The sequence below is a fragment of the Idiotropiscis lumnitzeri genome, chromosome 8 (genome assembly GCF_059441095.1).
Source record: "Idiotropiscis lumnitzeri isolate Australia: NSW breed Sydney's pygmy pipehorse chromosome 8, RoL_Ilum_1.0, whole genome shotgun sequence".
NCBI lineage: Eukaryota > Metazoa > Chordata > Actinopteri > Syngnathiformes > Syngnathidae > Idiotropiscis > Idiotropiscis lumnitzeri.
This window is the reverse complement of record NC_142398.1, coordinates 16,755,826-16,774,486: the sequence shown is the minus strand read 5'-3', so window position 1 is coordinate 16,774,486 and position 18,661 is coordinate 16,755,826. Positions and strand designations below refer to the sequence as shown.

The 18,661-nt window shown below is 43.4% G+C and overlaps 1 protein-coding gene across 3 annotated transcripts; it reads left to right on the top strand.

Annotated features, from left to right (window-relative positions):
• The first annotated feature begins 1,043 nt into the window (after positions 1 to 1,043).
• On the top strand, positions 1,044 to 18,345 carry ube2o (ubiquitin-conjugating enzyme E2O). Of its 3 annotated transcripts, none has more exons than XM_088303392.1 (23): positions 1,044 to 1,599; positions 6,828 to 6,887; positions 7,388 to 7,498; positions 7,754 to 7,851; positions 7,924 to 7,987; positions 8,231 to 8,374; positions 8,577 to 8,686; positions 8,794 to 8,935; positions 9,077 to 9,134; positions 9,566 to 9,722; positions 10,184 to 10,339; positions 10,434 to 10,588; positions 10,719 to 10,831; positions 10,944 to 11,072; positions 11,869 to 11,958; positions 12,043 to 12,355; positions 12,699 to 13,048; positions 13,112 to 13,292; positions 13,857 to 13,993; positions 14,342 to 14,545; positions 14,663 to 14,720; positions 15,371 to 16,103; positions 16,456 to 18,345. In XM_088303392.1, the coding sequence occupies exons 1-23, from the start codon at positions 1,165 to 1,167 to the stop codon at positions 16,463 to 16,465; spliced, it is 4,008 nt and encodes a 1,335-aa protein (XP_088159518.1). In that variant the 5' UTR covers positions 1,044 to 1,164; the 3' UTR covers positions 16,466 to 18,345. The 3 variants fall into 3 exon arrangements, with proteins under 3 accessions (XP_088159518.1, XP_088159517.1, XP_088159516.1); XM_088303391.1 differs by having other exon boundaries at positions 8,794 to 8,944; positions 12,702 to 13,048; XM_088303390.1 differs by having other exon boundaries at positions 8,794 to 8,944.
• Positions 18,346 to 18,661: the final 316 nt, after the last annotated feature.

Genomic DNA, 18,661 nt, shown 5'->3' with positions numbered 1-18,661 from the left:
ATACGGCCCGCGGGCCGGATCAGCCCGCAAATGGGTTTCATCCGGCCCGCGAGAAGATTTGGTAAAGTATAAACTGAATAAAATTCGCCAAATGCCCAATGTTAGTTGTACACAAGTAAGATACTTCTATAAACTTAATTCAATAGACTTTTACCATCATCGCATTTCTTTTAGAATGTAGCGTAAAATTTAATCCAATCTTTAGGACTTTCTTTCAAAGTGTTATTGTTGATATTTACAAGCAATGCTCAAATGACCAGAGAAAGTTGAACATAGAATTGACCTGGATGTCTCTATTTAAAATAGAACCTTAATTCATGGTTTAATTGAGAAAAAAAAAACATAGTAGAAGATAAATCAAACAAATGTCTTAAATATGACACACTCAACTACTGGTAACACCAGGATAGCATGCAAAGAGCAAGTGCAGCAAGACCAGTTTTTACTACCAAAACAAGTTTAAGTCGTTGGGGTTTTGCCAGCTTTCTGGAGATTTTCCATTATAGCTGCTCCTTATCCCTCTAAGATGATCTCTCTCTTTTTAATTTGTTTACACTTTGCTATCCAGATACAGTTTTAGAGGATTAGACCTGTGACATGTATATGACTGTGAGTTTGTTGTTTGTCACCTTTACAGGTTTAAACAAAGTATTTTAAGGATTTAAAGAAGTAGTATTAAACTTTCTACAAAATGTGGACGATGTCATCATTTTTAAACGGGGAAAACGTAGTCCATTATCTTGGTTTTCATGTGTAAAATTTGGGTACAGTTTACACACATTATCACATATTACTTGTGTAAACCTACACATGTTGTATGTCAGCAATCATCAAGTGTAATCTAATGAAATGCATGATTTGGATCTCCATTTATTGGCGAGTTTTTCCTATGTGGTTGGTGAATGTATAAAAATCAGCAAATTATTGCAGTGTAAATGCAGTACTGTATTTTTTTTCACTTTTTTTTCCCAGCACATTAGGTTTTTGAAATAACTTGACTGACATCTATCGGCTATCGACAACACCGCGCACGGTACGCAAGTTACGCAAATTACGCATTTTGCGCGCAACTACGTAAACGCGTGCGTCTCGTGCTTCCAGGCTTGCACTTTTTTCACTGCGCTCGTCCTCGCGCTCCAGCATCACTCCCTGACAACAGCAGCGATGGCGGAGCCCGCAGCACACGATTCGACAGACGCAGCCCAGCCTCCATCCTCGACTCCGGGCCTCTCCCCCACGGCCAGTCCGGGCTCCGAGCCGCTATCCATGGCCCTGTCTCCCACGGCGGATGGCTCTCAACGGCTGCTCTTCTCCCATGACTTGGTCTCCAGGAAGTATAGAGGATCTGTCCGGTTCGGCCTCGTACGGATGATCCACGGCGAGGAGGAATTCAACTCCGACTCGGACCTTGATGATGGTGGAGGGAGAGACGGTGGCGGCGGCGGCGGTGGAGGAGGAGGAGGTGGTGGAGGAGGCAAAGGTGGTGGCGGTGGAAGTGGACGAGCTCCGTGTGACATCCACAGTCGGCCTCTTGGTCGTGGATTTGTCCGTGTCCAGTGGTACCCTGATGGAGGGAAGCAGGACATCGGAGAGAGCCAGGTACCACACCACATCACAGCAAATGTGTAAACATTTGACCATTGACGGAATTCTTTGCCTGACAACGCTTTTACAAAGTGTCCCCGTTAATCGTGGGCAAGATTGCGCATGGACTTTTTAGCACTCGGTGCGATTTTTTCATCTACTTGAACGCCTAGCCTTGGTTGCTAACTTGCTAGCATTCGAAACACACTTGCTAGCTAGCAGCATAGCCCTTAGCCGTAAGTTGCTGAGCTGTTGCTGCTGTGTAAACCTTCTTGCATTGTCGCAAACTACGACTTTCAACACGTATACAGTATGTGGTTTGTCTTGTATATTATTATATGAGTCCTGTCTTGTATGGTTAGTGTAGTCGAGCTCTTACATGCGACAGGTGCATAATGTCGCTTAGTGACTGGCTTGCTCTGAAGTTGAGCTCGCTCCTAGCTGGGTGTGACTTGGATCCCGCATCCATACAGGAAAGCAACAACTATTAAGTATTATTTAGATTTTCTTTGGCTGCATTTTGGATGAGCAGTAAGGGAAGCTATGCTTTGTGACATTACACTGACCTTAGTCACATGGCACATATAAACAACTTGTATGTTTTGGGGATGTGGGTGGAAGCTGTGAAGCAGACGTGCTTACCACTAGCTCATTGTGCCAAAATAATGTTAAAATCTAAGTTACCGCAGACCCTGAATGGAAATTACTTAATTGCCAAATGAGTGAAGCGAACAGCCTCAACTTGGCTTTGATGGATGCAACCATTTTGTGTCTTGACTCAATTTGTTCTTAGATCTGGCCTAATCCGATGGGGTTTGTGTCTTTTCAGTCATCACAGAGAACATTCCTTTCTGCATGTATGTCACATTGCTTTCATGTGAATCTATTGTCAAAGCATACAGTCCTAAAACCAGGACTGATCTGGAAAGAGCACACAGAAGCTTGTTTCAGAGCGACGGGACTGGCCTAGAAGTCGACTATTTCAGTCATTGGCTCACTTTGTCCCTTTGAGTTACCTGTGTGCCTTTTTAGCCTGCATCGTGTGCCACGTTGTGTTATTAAGCTGCCTTTACCAAATCTCAGTATCAATGTTTATACAGCATGACAAAGACTCCTCCTAATTAATCAGGCTCTAGTGGCAGCGCAAGATATTTTTGTCAATTTTGAAAATGATTTCTGCAATTCACTGCCCCACTCAAACGATTTGCTTTGTTTTTAGTTCTGTTTAGAAATTCTATGGAGGATCATAAAATGAGCATCCATCCATTATTTGGGCCGTTTCTCCTCAGGAGGGTCGCCGGGGTGCTCGAGCCTATCCCAGCGAGCAAACATTCACATTCACAATCACATCTAGGGACAATTTGGAGTGTTCAATTAACCTACCATGCATGACTTTGGAATGTGTGAGGAATCCGGAGAAAACTTACGCAGGTACGGGGAGAACATGCGAACTCCAGAAGGCTGCATCTGCGATTCCAACCCCTGCACCTCTGAACTGTGCCGCCATAAAATGAACATTTTCACAGAAAAACAAGGATTTTAAGAGCTCAGATCAGCAACAGAAGTCTTCAATCGCAAATTGTAGGATTTAATTTAATAAGGTATTATCCAGTCCATCATTTCCTTGTGGTATTCTGTTCCATGAGTTGCCTGAATTGGGGATTGTTTTTTTTCCACTGTTGCAAAACTTAATAAACATAATTGCTGTGATCTATACTAGAGAATTTAAGCAATATTCATTTGCTTCCCCCGATCCTATTGGCGTCATGGATCGGTTTTACATACAGTGAGACGATATTTTGACAGACTGGCATAGAAATTAAGTTTTTGTAGTTAGTGGAAGCCTGGTGCTTGTTTTCAAAATAAAACTTTTTTCAGACTAAGATCAATAATTATTTTTTATTGGGTTAGTCTATGTGGCCTCGTACAGAATGGAAGCGGACCTGTACTGGTCTATGGTCTGGTAGTTGGGGACTGCTTATTGGAAGCATTCAAGAAAAATATATTGCATAGAATGCATTAATGTCAAAGTAGCTCACCTAAGATACGAAAAAAAAAATTGGTACGGAAAAATGTTACTTGATCATTAAAATCTCAGACTAGGAAAAGTCCGTAGAAATGCTGGTGGAAATGTGTATTTTCAAACTCAGAATAAGCTGATGTACGCTTCGAACCGCCAAACCTCAGAAATGTGAAACTAACCAAGTGAGAAAGGTGTTTAATTTATTAACGTTCACGTTGCCATAGCAACGCTCACTAAGTGTCTGTATGTTGAATCACATGTGGACTGGAAGCTGGTGTTGTTCTGTGTGTAACCCTCTCCAAAAAGGAATGCACAGGAAGCGAATCCATGTTGCATCTCTGAAGAGTGATTCAGTTACACTCTACTAAAGTGCGCTGCACACTACCCTTCTCCTCCACATCCCGTTTTCCATCATAAAATCTTTAAAGGCGTCTCCAGAGGCAGCCGTTTGGGCTCAGATCTCCATCTCTGTGCCTCACTCATATGCGACCCAAATCAAGGGCAGAGGTGCACTGCAGCAGAAGGGCTGTGGTGAGGACGTCCTAGATGTTGTGTACGATACTTCCGCGCGTGCATAACACAGCAGGTCGTTGGCAAGCGTGTTGTCTGTTTTTTTTGATGAAGGTGCTGCTCCCTGGGAGCTCGTGTCAGGGCTGAGGGGATTGTTGAAGTGAGATGCGAGCCACTCCCTGGCCAGTGGTTGGAGTGGGGGGAGGATGACACTGGTATGCCGTATCTACTGAGGATGGCTGCGACTTGAATAGCATCGTAGTAGTATATCACCTCTTTTAATTTAATCATTTCTATACTTCTGTGAGCCCAAACAATCAAGACATTTGGAAGCCAAACGCCTTCGGTTGAAGGATACATTTCTGCCACGTTCCTTCCACTAGCAGTAATGCATCAAAAGTATTTGTCAACTGCCAAAGACAGTAAAAGAAGAAACGGAAGTAAAAGAACACACAACAAGGTCCTGGTCATGCACCAAAATAATTCTAAAGAAGAAATGAAACCAGAAGAAGAAGAAATTTAAGATGAAGAACTATAGTCCAGGCGACTAATGTGTGACGTATCTCAGCTTTTGCCTTACGCCAAGAATTTTTTTGCTGGGTCACTTCGGGTAATGGTACTTTTGTCAAAACTCATGAGTGGTGTCAAACAAGTGACAAGCTGGGCTAATAAGCAACATCTCATCCTTTTAAGGTTTAAAATGCGAATAGTTGCAGAACAGCCATTGTTTAATCTCAATGTGACACGGCTCCAGATCACAGCAAACGACGAGTGGGTTAGTTTTTTGGAACGCATCGTTGCGTACCGCCGGCATAACAGTGAAAGCTGATATTACACCTGATCGATTATGATCTGTCTTAACACTTTGAATCTATCTGAAACCTCTTTTGCATCTTTGTCTCTCCCTTGTCACACTATCCCACCCCTCGTCATTCAGCACTCAGGTCATGCTTTAAACCTCCCCTCCATCCCCTGCGCCGTTGCAACCCCCACCCGCTCCCCCGTAAAGGTTCCCAGATGCTCAGTGATGGGGAATGTTGACGTAATAATGCTGCCTTGAGATAATGGATCTCATTTGATCGCTTGCTTCCATTCTTATCCGCAGTTTCAGCCCTGCCCATTAGACAGACACTGTCTGACACGCACACACACACACAAACACAATTTTATCTTCTTTTTTTTTGTCTCTGGCGCTTTTTGATTTGTCACTCGCTCTCTTCTGTCTGGATCTCCCACTTAATGTGCTAACCAGACATATGCTCTGTGCCACATTTGCTTCTCATCTTCAGTTTCGTAGCCACCACACCCTTATTCTTCTCCGGGTTTCTGGTCGATGCGCTACTTCCTCCTTTTTATGGTTCTTTGCATTGTCTTACCTTACAAGGAAAGGGAATGAACACCCTTGATGTTAGACACCAGTGCTGTATTCCTTTGTTTTATCTTAGCGGCAAAGTCGGTCCTAGAAGTCTGTGTCAATCAATAGCCTGCCGCCACTCGACCCTGTTTTGTGGCAACTACGAGAAGCTATCACGGTGTCAGTGTGATTGATTATGTACTTGTTTCTTGTACCATCAACAGTCATTAGCTTTGATTCCCAGAGGAATTGTACCTTTGCAAACCTTTTTCTCTCGCTAAAACAACATTGTGCATCAGTGGTAGAACAGCATACTCACACCAATGCCGGTACTTCATATCTTGTTTTTCTTGACTTGGCGGAGAGCTGTAGTTGTACCATTTTTGGCCAAAATCATCAGATATTGCTCATGTCAAGAGATGTCTCCAATCCAAAAGGAACCAAAGCTATTATTATAAAAGAAATGGTGCTTGTTTTAGGCTTAACTCAAATGTGCAAACATTTTATTGTACATTTTTAAAATTTCATTGATTCTTAATATTTACAATATATTTAATCCCTACCCTCTCCATTTAGGAATTTCATTTTCAGAATAATTGGATACGTCACACTCTTGTTTCTTTATTTAAAGTTGTCATGAGTCAGTCTGCTGTTGTTCCTTGGTTGCTCCCGCTCTCTCATATTCTGTTTTTAGTCATAAGAAAAAGTTAAGAACAGGCACAGCACAGCTGAAGATGTGTACGTAAAGGATTCTGATGACCCATTTTAGTGTGAGGAGTGTCAGAATGAAGCTACTCTTTCATTTGGTCTTTCAGAATGATATTGCAGATTCGGTGGGTGGGAGCAGAGACGAGTTGTTGGGGAATGCAGCAGTAAAAATAAAAGATTTGATCAAGTTCTTTTCAGTGTTACTTCTCTTGCTTGTGCTTCATATTGATTATTATTTTATTGTGACAAATGTTATCAGGGAAAAATTATTTTGGATGCATTTTAACTCATTCACTACCGGCTGAGTAAAAAAAAAATGACGTATTTAGCCGTCAATGGTATTGAATGGGTTAATATGTCCAAGTCACATTTGAAGTTGCAGGACCAGCCAAACACTGATTAAAAAGTCCGATTTATAGTCTGAAAAATACGGTAATAACTTTTATATTGTGCTGAGGACTTCTTAAGCCGATCAAAACAAAGACAAATAAATCTGAAGATGAAATGCCTACTAAAAAATTGTGTAATGTTATTTCTTCGTTCATTCGGGTGTCTAGCGACTTGCCTTCAGCTTTTTCTGTATTTGCTCAAAAATACCTGAAAGACAAAATTAACGTTTTGTTCTTTGTTTTTTTTTTTTCCACACAGCTGTTGCTCGAAGATCGATCCATCGTGATCAGAGACATTGTTCGACGCAATAATTCAAATGTAAGACCGACACTCACACAAAGCTTCAACAATTATTTTCCTAAAGTGTGATTATGGTGGCATAAACATGCCCCTTGCATGCATCAAATTAAAAATGAGTGACTATTTGCAACAACTACAAAAGAAGATCATTATGAAGATTAAATATCTCGTCTTTCAAGTGCGTTCAGTTGAATATAGGTTGTAAAAGATTTGCAACTCATCTCCCAACTCCATTCAAATTGGTGTATGTACATCTGGCATGGTACGTCTTGAATCTGTGCGCACCATGATAAAATCCCAAGAATATAATTCCGGAGTAAAATGTCCTGCACAGTGTCAGAAAACTTGGTCTCAACAGCAGTTTGTGTGTCCGCCAACTGAAGTAGTGTACAATCGCACATTCAGGTTACCGTTATTTTTTTTTGTCTAGGCCAGGTTCATGACTTATTTTTCAGTTGGAAGAAACAAAAACAAAAACCAAAGGGCCAAAGTTTTGTTGTCTCCATGTTTTATTGCAGGACAACCAGTGTGGTATTGTGACCAATGTGGACATTGAGTGTGCAGTGAAACTGGTGGGCACAAACTGTGTACTGTATCCTGTCAACAGCAAAGAGCTGCAGCATATTTGGGTAATCATTATTTCATCTCCCATAAATTAATTTACTATTTAATATTTTACTATTTGTTAAGAGCTTCTGAAACGGTACATGGCTTTAATTAAAAAAAAAAAAGTGTTTACTTCTGGATGTGTCTCCCATCAGATCAGGTCGCTTACCCTTAACATTGTTAAGTCAATCTCACATTCATCATGTAAAGTTCACGTTACTTTGAGCACCATGTCTCGAGTTAATGATCATTTTTTTTGTTTTTTCTTACCTCCCCAGTCTTTCATGTACGGTGACTACATAGCTTATGACTTTTGGCTCGGGAAAGTGTACGACTTCACCAATCATATCATCCTCAAGCTTTCCAATGGAGCCAGGTGAGTTCATTCGTGTGCCATCTTTTGCGATTGTGATTATGTGTCAATTGATGTTTTCTCACTTTCTTCCAGATGTTCCATGAGTGTGGAGGATGGCGCCAAGCTGTATGATGTCAGTCCACATGTTTGCGATCCGGTATGGAAATTATGCTCTTTTTACATGTTTTATGTGTGTTGTGGAGCATAAGCCAAATGGCACTTTCTGATTCTCTAACATGGCAGATATTGATTGATTGATTGATTGATTGATTGATCGATTGATTGATTGATTTGACACTTTATGAGCAGTCATGTCAATGTCTTAATGGCTATTGCATTATTGAAACATTTAATGTGGTGTTTTTGTCTGCTTGCTCAATCATTCAACATTGTTTTTCAGGGTCTGTTCTTTGATGAGGAGTATGGGTTCTATCCTGGCCAGGTGCTGATTGGTCCTTCCAAAGTCTTCTCTAATGTCCAGTGGCTGTCAGGGGTCAAACCTGTCCTCTGCAGGAATTGCAAGTTCAGGGCAGTCGTGGAAGAGGTAAAAGGGGAACCTTTGTCATTTTATGCAAGTTTGACTTCATGCTTAAAGACTTTTAGTAACCTTGTGTGTGAGCAGAGAAAAATGACCAGAGACGTGTTCGTGTTTTGTTGTGCCGGTGTGTGCGGCTAGCCTGTTTTTCAACTTCTGCTCCAACTGGAAGCATCTGCCGTTCTCACTGGTATTAATGTGGTTTAATCAGGTCAAGGTTTCGGAGCTGAAGGTGACGTGGATCACAAAAAGCTACTCCTCAAAAGGCTCTGACAGCATCTATCCTCCTCCCTGCACCATCACGCAGGAGAACCTCTGCAGGTTGGTCCGCCTCCTCACCGATGCAAATGAAGCCATACTTTCTCGTACCCGATCATTTTGTTGTGCTACTGCTCCGTGCGTAATGTTGCTCTCCTCACTGGGTTTAGGGTGAGGCGCCTGGGCTACTATGACCACACACAGAGGCAGCTTGGAGACAGGGGGCTCTATGTGTTCCCTGCTAATGGGGATGCCACGCGCATCACATTCGAACGACCTGAAGGGACACCCGTCCTGCAAGAGGACCCTGTGGTCAGAAAGGTCTCGATTACATGAGGCATCTCTATTCATCTTTAAATTGCCTTTGACAAGTGACAAAGTTGACTGTCGGTCAACACAAATGTGTTCCCTGTGAAACTCACTTGACGGGATGTGTGTGCGTGTGTGTTGCAGTTGAAAAGATTTTTCAAGAACGATTCTGGCAAGAGGACAGAGAACGTTGATACACAAGGTGCCAAATAACGCTGTTTTCTGAGGAACATACAGTGCATTCCGATTCTCATTCCGCACACACGTTGGTCGTGGTCAGAAAATATCCCTCACTTACAGTACCTGGGAACTAAATGTCTTGATGCGATGTCTGCGAGTGTTAAATTCCTGTGCGAGCGGTCTGTCAGACAAGACGCTCCAGTGAGTAGAGGGAATAGTTTGTTGATAAATGGCCCTAAAGTGCAGCACAACCTGCTGCATAATACAGAAAAACAAAGGAAGATGGGACTTAATTCTCTCACTACACAAAAAAAGTAACCCATTGAAATGTTTTGGGCATTATAAAATTCACTAACTAGCTATCAAAATTTTTGTTTTCATTGCTGCGTGGTATTTACTCTCCCTGTAAACAGTATTGAATAACAAATGCATCCCCGTTATTTTTGTCAACAGGCGAGCGCAAATCAGAACAGACAGACGTCTCCTCTCACGACAATAACTGCCCGATCGCTCAGAACCCCACTGAACCCCAGAACACTCACAACACCCCCGCTGAACACGGCGAACACGACGCTGATGACGAGGCAGCTGAAGACACGGACGACACCAGGTCTGGCAGCTTCTTGTATTTCTCTTAAAAACACACCCAGGAGGTGCGTAAAATGAATGAGTAAAACCACTTTTGAAAAGGAAGCTTTTTATAGATTTCTTAGTGAATATTTTTTGTTGATTAGACTGGGCTTTGAGAATTTTTTTTCCTTCCTAAAATTAAACACAAAATATTATTGGTGTGCACTCATTTTTTTCAACATTAAATGCATTTGTTACATTGTTGTTTTTCCTCTATATAAACCTCATTTACTATTAGTATCTTGTTTGTATAGGTATGCCATAAACATGTAATGATTCTTAAAGGAACCTGTTAGCGTGTACCAAAACTTTATGCTCAAAAGAAACCTGGACCATAAAGATATTTTTTGCACTACCGACCACTAGTGTGGCAAGGCTGTTATATTTGTTAAATCTGTCATGGGGTAAAAAAAAAAATCACTCTTTCTACCTATGTTGTAGTTCTCTGACGTCATCAGCCAGCTCCACAGCGTCGTCACAAAGCGGAGGTCTGGGAACCAACCGCAAGAAGAGCATCCCACTCTCCATCCGCAACCTGAAGAGGAAACACAAGAAGAAGAGGACCAAGTTCTCCCGCGAGTTCAAACCAGGAGACAGGTGGGATGTAGCATAGTTTTATGTTTGGGCACTTCCACCTTCCTCTTTGTTGTTGTTGCACATTGCATTCATTCATCAATGTGTGTTGGTGTAGTGTGGCTGTCGAAGTTGTATCTACCAAGACCACAGCTGATGTCATGTGGAAGGACGGACATGTGGAGAAAGGGATACGATCAAATGACCTCATCCCGATCCAGCACCTAGACGGCCATGAATTCTGCCCTGGCGACTTTGTTGTGGACAAACGACGTAAGCCGTAGTCCATAGTCCATAGTCCAACATATATATATGTATTTTATATTCTGTAAATCACTGCAATTAGATGCTTGTACTCTCCATGATAATAAGATCTCTAAAATGTCAACGGTTTTCACTACAGCCCAAGCCCTGCAGGACCCAGGCGTGTATGGTGTTATCCAGTCGGGTGACCACAAGGGAAGGACATGTGTCGTTAAGTGGATCAAACTCAACGCCACCAGTGATGATGTGGAGGTCAGTTTGGAAGCCAGAGCACAGATTAAAACAATAAAAAATACCGTTACCGGTACTCCTCTTCATTGTTGAGTGTATGAGTATGATTTATCTTTTTCGCCCTGGTCTCCAGGTTATTGGTGTGGAGGAAGACGTCAGCGTGTACGACATAGCGGACCACCCCGATTTCCACTTCCGCACCACTGACATTGTCATAAGAATATGGAACTCGGAAGTCGGCGAGAATGACTGTGAAAATGAGGTAAGATCTATTTCAATTAAGTGACGCGATATGTCCAACTTGAATGACTAAACAATAACCAGCCATCCATTGAGGTATCAACCAGGTGTGTCTCAAACTTGGTTTCGTAAAGGGCCACGTTGTAGTTCTGGTTTCCCCGAAAGCAGGTGGTTATAACAGTTTAACTACTGTGCATGTATAATCGCTAGGGGTTTAATGGTACACCAAAAGTCGTGGTTCGGTTCACATTTGCGACAGGAAGGGAACGAAATGCAAAACAAACTGCTTCTGTTTTGTGTAAACCGTGTAAACATCAACATAAACTCAAATGGGTTCTCCCTAGGAAAGTGAAACATCAAAAAGGAGTCTTTTCATGGAATAAAGGATGCAGAAATGTGCAGCCGTAATAGTTTAGCCAGTGTGAGTTATTATGCTGTAATATACTAATATTGGCATTTGCTATTGCTTTGACTCAGTCTGAATGCCTCTGAAGGCAATGTTGCATTTGTTCTGAGCTAAATATTATTTGTAATAGTAAACATATGGCGTGCTGGCTGTCTGCTAGCCAGAAGCTGAGCTGACTGTGTTTGTGTAGGCGTGTGGCTAGTGTGCAGAGTTACACTTGTTGACCCTTAGCAAATAGGTTCTGCTTTCACCGCCCACATAAAATGACAAGGGAGGCCTGATGTAGGCCACAGGCCTTGGGTTTGACTCCTGTTATAATTAGCTAGATCATCCTTTGTGCTTTTTGTACTAACCTCCTCACATGCTGTTTGTCATGTCATTATTTTGACAACCCCTCCACCCCCACCCTCAGACATCTGTCGGCCAAGTGTCCAGGGTGGATGTGAGCAGCAAAGTGGAAGTGGTGTGGGCGGACAACTCCATGACTATCGTCCTCCCACAGGTGCTGTACGACCAAGTCGTTAAAATGAGAATTAAGAACAGTTATTGCCATCATGGTTTCTGAAATTCTTTAAATCCCACACAGCATCTTTATTGCGTGGAGTCTGAAATCGAGGAGACGGACTACGACTCGGCGGATGAGACGAGTAGCGGCCTGTCCACCGAAGAGTGGGAGGACGAGAGCGACAGCTGGGAGACGGATAATGGCCTCACCACCGAGGACGACAGCCACGTCGACAATATGGACGTCACAGAGACGACGACTCCCACATCATGCTACTCCACGTTCATCATTCCCCCTCAAGAAGAGGAGAAAGTCGGGGTCACCAGTCCCACGAAAACAGTCGGTGGAAAGGAGGGAGAAGCGTTGGTTGTGGCGAGTTCAACTTCTGGAGGAGGTGAGGGCTTATTTTTTTTGTTACGAGGGTGACAATGAAGTAAAAGCAACATTTATTTGGAAGCTGAAAGTGGCATTTTCATGCAACAGTAGGAATGGAATTGAAATAAACACAAGGTGAAGATCCAAAATTGCACTGTACTATGCTGCATTACTCCTCTTGGTTGAATTCATTGCTTGATGGAGTTGCGGCTGTCTGGTTGTTTACGTAATCGATGTCATGTTGCACACCCTGTAGTAGAAAGGCAAGCCAGATCTAGTTCATACCACAAAAAAAACTACATATTGATGCGATGTCAATTTTAGTAGCTTTCTAACAAAACTTGTCTTCTGGCGCGCTCCAGCAGGCGCTGTCAACGGAGCCGAGAAGCCAGGTAAAGACTGCGCTTCTCGAGGCTTCCGGGAGTTGAAGGAAGCCTTGAGGATCCTGGAGAGTCTGAAGAACATGACTGTAGAGCAGCTTTGGACCGGCCTCTCCCCGACATCCCCCACCTCAGTCGCACCGGCTTCGGCCGCTAACGTTGCAAGTCCGGCGCCACCCGCGGCCCCTGAAAAACCCAACAAGGAGAAACGCTTCCTTGATGACCTCAAGAAGCTACAGGAAAACCTGAGAAAGACGCTGGATAATGTGGCCATTGTGGAGGAGGAGAAAATGGAGGCTGTAGTAGAAGCAGGCGGGGGTGCGAGTACAAAGGTATGCTCTGAGAATCCTGAAGTGAGTCATCAGTATTGATTACGCCGGTTCCTTACTTTTCAGGCTGAGAGACCTGCAGAGGAGAAGCCCAACCAGGAGCCGCAGACCCCGGTGGCTGGACAGGAATGGCCCAGTGACTTTCTGAGTGACACACCTGTACTGTGCCAACAGAGTGGCGGCAAACCTGGCGTCACCTTTACCAGTGCCAAGGGCGAAGTGTTCTCTGTGCTGGATTGGGCGCCAGGTACACATTATTATTTATTTAAAAAAATATGTTATAGTGTAGTTTTGCTTGTCCTCATCATTTTAGAATCGATTATCCCAACGACTCTTCCATTGAATGATCAGAAACAAGACATGCCGATAGCAGGGAAAAATCTCAAGGGCTGCAGTGTCAACTTTCCACCAAAAGAGGGCGCTTGTAGCCTGTGAACGGTTTCGAGTACATGATTTATTTACCCAACCCCTGCGCTTCGGCTCCATCCGAAGAGCCAGGGAGAGGCTATTTAAATGCCAGTGGAAGTTCCTTGATCTGGCCTGAAAAAAGCTTTGACTGGCCCCGGGCCTTGAGTTTGACAACTGTACTCTAATGCTTCCATATATTTTTTTTTAATTTATTTTAAAAAGTCAGTCAACCAAAGCAGATAAGACTTGCTAACTTTGTCATACAGCCCATCACTCTCTTCTAAATGATCAGCTCTGGATTTGGCCAGCTGGTGTGACATGTTACTACAAATCAATTATACATGAGTGCAAATGTCTTTGTCTTCTGTGTATATTCTCCACATTCCCCCTCCTTCTTTTGCAGAAACACACTCCTTTCACAAAATGGAATTTCAGCCAGCCGAGGCCAAGAAGTTCTTCAGCACAGTAAGGAAGGAAATGGCTCTGCTGGCGACGTCGCTGCCAGACGGCATCATGGTCAAAACCTTTGAAGATCGTATGGTGGGTTTGCCTCCTTTGTCACATTGGTCGTCAAATTGGGTGACAGCGCTGTTTTTAGTCAATATTAAATATGTTGTCTTGGTGATTCTAAAATGGTGATATCGAACTCGAATGTCTGTCACTGGAGCGCAGATCGCCTTGAAGCCAGAATTGTTACTGGTATTAGTTTTTTTTTTTGCATAATCCCACTAGTGAAGTCAGTCCTGTTATTTTTTCAAAATGCCCGTTTCAATATTATTACATTTTAGGTGGTCTAAAACGTTTGGTGCTGTTTTTGCAAGACAAAAATGAACTAATTGATTGCACCTGTTCATTAATTCTGCTTTGCCACGCCTTTCTCCCACCCAGGACCTCTTCTCGGCTCTCATCAAAGGGCCAAATCGCACGCCTTACGAGGACGGCTTGTTCCTGTTCGACATGCAGCTGCCCAACATTTATCCAGCGCTGCCGCCTCTTTTTCGTTACCTGTCTCAGTGCAGCGGCCGCCTCAATCCCAACCTCTACAACAACGGCAAGGTCTGCGTCAGTCTGCTGGGCACCTGGATCGGCAGGGTAAGTGTCTGCTGTGCGTTAGTCGGTAAATGTTTTCGCAATCTGGTTCATATTATTCAGTGGAGACAAAATATTCTGCGGTACCCTTCAGTATTTCGTGCTTGTTTTTATCGACAGGGCACTGAGAGATGGACCAGCAAGTCCAGCCTGCTGCAAGTCCTCATCTCCATACAAGGTTAGCACATCCGTCCACTTATCCTGTTCAGGGTCATGAGTGAGCTGCTTCATATCCTAGCGAGCTTCGGGTGAAATGTAGGAATGGAATCTCTTGCCCAGACGCAGACTGCTTCATCTCTGGGGATATTACTCTCTAGGCCACGCCTCTTAAAGGCACATGTGACACAGTACATAGAGTCATCAGACTTACCTTTACATTCTGTTTTCGTTACTTTCATTCTGTTTTTTTATCGATGATAATGCTATTGTTTTCCGTTTGTTTAAAACACACGAAAAAAGAAAATTGTGTTTTGTCAGAATTACACTTCAGTGGATTCTTTCAATTCATTTCAATGGGGAAAATGTGGTTATCGTCTAAATAAATGTACTACTACAATTTATGTAATTGCAAAATTTTAATCGCAAACTACAACAAAACTGCACCAAACAGGTGTGATGTAAACATAAATCATAAATCGGATTGCGACAATAATCCCAACAGATCTGTGGTTTGATCACTTCAACTTTTCATGTGTCGTGAAACAATGACATGTGAACTGTAAATTGTACATGATGCGGATTTGTATTTCATTAATTGTGGGTCAATTATACACACAGTAAAGTTAAGTCAGGGTCTTACACTATCCTGTACGGCTTGTCAACCGGCAGGTCTGATTCTGGTCAACGAGCCTTACTACAACGAGGCGGGCTTCGACAGCGACCGCGGCCTCCAGGAGGGCTACGAGAACAGCCGCTGCTACAACGAGATGGCCCTGATCAAAATGGTCCAGTCTATGACGCAGCTGCTCCAGAATCCCGTGGAGGTTTTCAAGCAGGAGATCCGAGAACACTTCCTCTCCAACGGCTGGCGTCTGGTCCACCGCCTGGAAATGTGGTTGGAGCTGCACGACGCTGCCGAAAGGAGCCACACGTCACACACCGCCGCCAGGGATTATCACGCCAAGCCTTCTTGCGCGGAGGCTCTGGAGGAGCAGGCGCCCGTGGCCGTGGCCCACAGCACCCCCAGGAAGGCGGGAGGCAACATAATAGAGGAGGAGCCAGAGGATTCAGGTCTCAGTCCCTCCACTACGTCCGCCTCTCAGGGGCAGACCGGCCAGATCGCGGACCGCGGCAACTCCAGAGGGTTCGTCGACAACAAGGGTGCCGCTTCAGTCACGTCGGAAGCGGTGTCCGCCGGCGGCGATGGCGCATTCGGCCAGCCGGTGGTGCGACCCAAGAAACGGAGAAAGAGTTATCGGAGCTTCCTCCCCGAGGGCGGCGGCTACCCGGACATCGGCTTCCCTCTCTTCCCGCTCTCTAAAGGCTTTGTGAAGAGCGTCCGCTGCGTGCTGCTGCAGTATCGAGCTGCGTTGGTGGCCGCCGCCATCCCCGAGCACGCCAAGTAAGTGTCTCCTCATGCCTCTGCACTGTCTGCTCCGTTTTTTCCTTTCCATCAAACTGCACCGATCACCCTAATTTGCCAATTGTTTCTAATCAATATGTACTCTAAACATTGACAGCAGTTCCAAATAATTAACAAAGGTGTCATATTTTATTCGGGTTTTATTTCTTTTAATTTACCAAGATTTAACAGAAAACCACAACATTAAAGGTTTATATACAAATAAATACAGATGCATGAAATATTACACTCAACCAAACATTTGTGTTGTCATAGCCAAGTGAAGCAACGTATTCTGGGCCTGGCCGTTTCCTGGTGCCACCTGATCGTCTGTCTTTTTGTTCTCCTTCAGTGACACATAAAGAAAAAGACAAAGGACCTCAGCTGCTATGCGTCACAGAGACCCTTATCTGCACTTTAAGCAGGTAAACGTTCCCCCCCCAAAACCCCTTCTGTCACTGGTGGAGGTTGAAAACAAAGGAAAGAACAGTGCCAAGGACCTGATGACCACCTCGTGTTTCAATTTTGCTCGAACACCTCACAACGTGTTAAGAAAGACCACCGGGTTCCTGTTTAAAGCCCCGTTCTGCTGCCACTTTGTAGCACCGCTGATGCCATCGGTGGACTACCCTGCATTGATGTCTCCATCCAAATGCGTCAAACAGGCATATGGGAACTTTCTTTTTTTTTTTTGCTTTTGTTTTATTCCCCCCCCCCCCCAATATCAAACCCACTTCTTGTATACTTTTTGCCAAATCCTACGCACAAATATTCCAAAATATACTAGATGTCATCAAACTGCCAACAGCTTGTCACCTCATTCATAAAACTCATTTATTTATATTACAAGCCTACCTTGATTTAGGAATTTTTGGACTTCACAACATCCGCCCAGCAGTTAACATCTCACTAACAATTTGTTGACATACAAATATATTAACTAAAAATTAGCTCAGTCACAGAAATAAACTCGAAAGCCAAGGTACCACTTTATTATCAAATGGAATATTGTGCTTTTGAGGTTGTTTTTCTAAAATCGAACCTCCATCACTTGAGTGTACCTTAAATAATACACACACACTCACAAAACGTCCATTCCATCATCTCATCAAATGTTGCCTTACTTGGGGGATGAAAAAAAAAAATCTTGTACAGAGCTGCTTGTTTGGTTAGCACTCCATTTTGTTGCAGTGTGAACCTCCTCATCGCTCCCTCAGCCCTCCTCACTGCATGAATGTCACCAAACTACACACCTGCTTCTCTGACACTATTGCTCTTGCTCTTACTTGGCCATGTGTGACTGCTTAAAATAAATAAATAAATAAATCGGTACAGCAATTTTCCACCAACTTTCCTTTCTGGGGTTTTATTCTGCCTGGTGAACACCTGATGCTGTACTTAACGGTGAAAGAAAATGATACTTGTGCTTCCTAGGGAGAGCAGAGCAGTCTTTGTTTACATCTTTTTTTGTTGTTGTTGTTTTTGTTTTGTACAAACTGCTGAATCCCGTTGTGCGTATTGTTTCCCCTGACAAAGCAGATGCTATGCTCGCAACATGGGCTTTTCTGTGTGCGGTTGTGCTATCTTCATGACGAGAGCGAGAAGTTGTTGTATGAGTTTGAGAGAAGATTTGTCACACACACACACACAAACAGTTTTGCGTTGGATGAGGCAATCAGGCTTTCTTGACATTCCGACATGATTCTTTTGCTGCCTTTAATGCTACAGACAAAGAAATGTTCTCCTCTGTAGCGCTGAGCCTGTATTTGCTTGACCCTCCTCCACCACGCTGCTGTCTGTAAATGTCAGCCGTCTTCTTACGTCAAGTGCAAACAAGCTCCTGCCTAAAAATTGATGCCATTGCTTGTGAAGCTGTCAAAGATCGGTGGAAGCACGTTGCTATTCAACAATATTCTGTTAGAATTTCTCCTACCACACAAGCCAAAGCATGTGACATTTTGCTTTAAAAATGAGCCTTTCTGACAGGCAACACAGACTTGACTGTATCGTTTCATCTCCACAGTGGCCTGTTTTATTTATAAATATATATACATAAAGAGTTAAAAGTTATGATTTGTAGCCTGATTCCTTCTGTGCAGATGTCATGGATATATAAACTCACTTGAAGATGTGCGGATGCACGGGGCAAATGTACAAAGTGATTTCATTTTTCAGTTTTTTTAAATTGCATTTGTTGTGTTGAGACAGATGTATAATAACGTATTAAACTTTGCAAGCATTACCGTATTGTCTTTTGTTGATTTGGGTTCGCATTGTGCTACTATGTGTGGCCACTTGTTGCAAGCCAGGATATTGTGGGACACTTCTTTTTGTGTTGCAAAGCCTCAGTTCACTTCTTTCTTTTTGCGTGTGGCTTTTGGCAACACTTAATTGAAAGCACCATCTAAAAAGATGAGCTCTCAGTTCAGTCAATGTCGAATGACTGTTTTTGTATTAATTCCAAGAGAGTGGCATGGTGAGCTACAGAGTAGCACGTCTGCCTCACAGTTCTGACATTCAAGGCTGATGAGTTGAGGATGAATACCACAATAAACGAA

What these genes read in the sequence shown, in the direction of transcription:
- ube2o (XM_088303390.1), top strand. Translation starts at nt 1,165, where the DNA reads ATGGCGGAGCCCGCAGCACACGATTCGACAGACGCAGCCCAGCCTCCA. An exon ending in AGAGAACGTTGATACACAAG is followed by an intron (nt 9,135 to 9,565) that starts GTGCCAAATAAC and finishes TTTTGTCAACAG; the next exon opens with GCGAGCGCAAATCAGAACAG. An exon ending in CTTTGTTGTGGACAAACGAC is followed by an intron (nt 10,589 to 10,718) that starts GTAAGCCGTAGT and finishes TTTTCACTACAG; the next exon opens with CCCAAGCCCTGCAGGACCCA.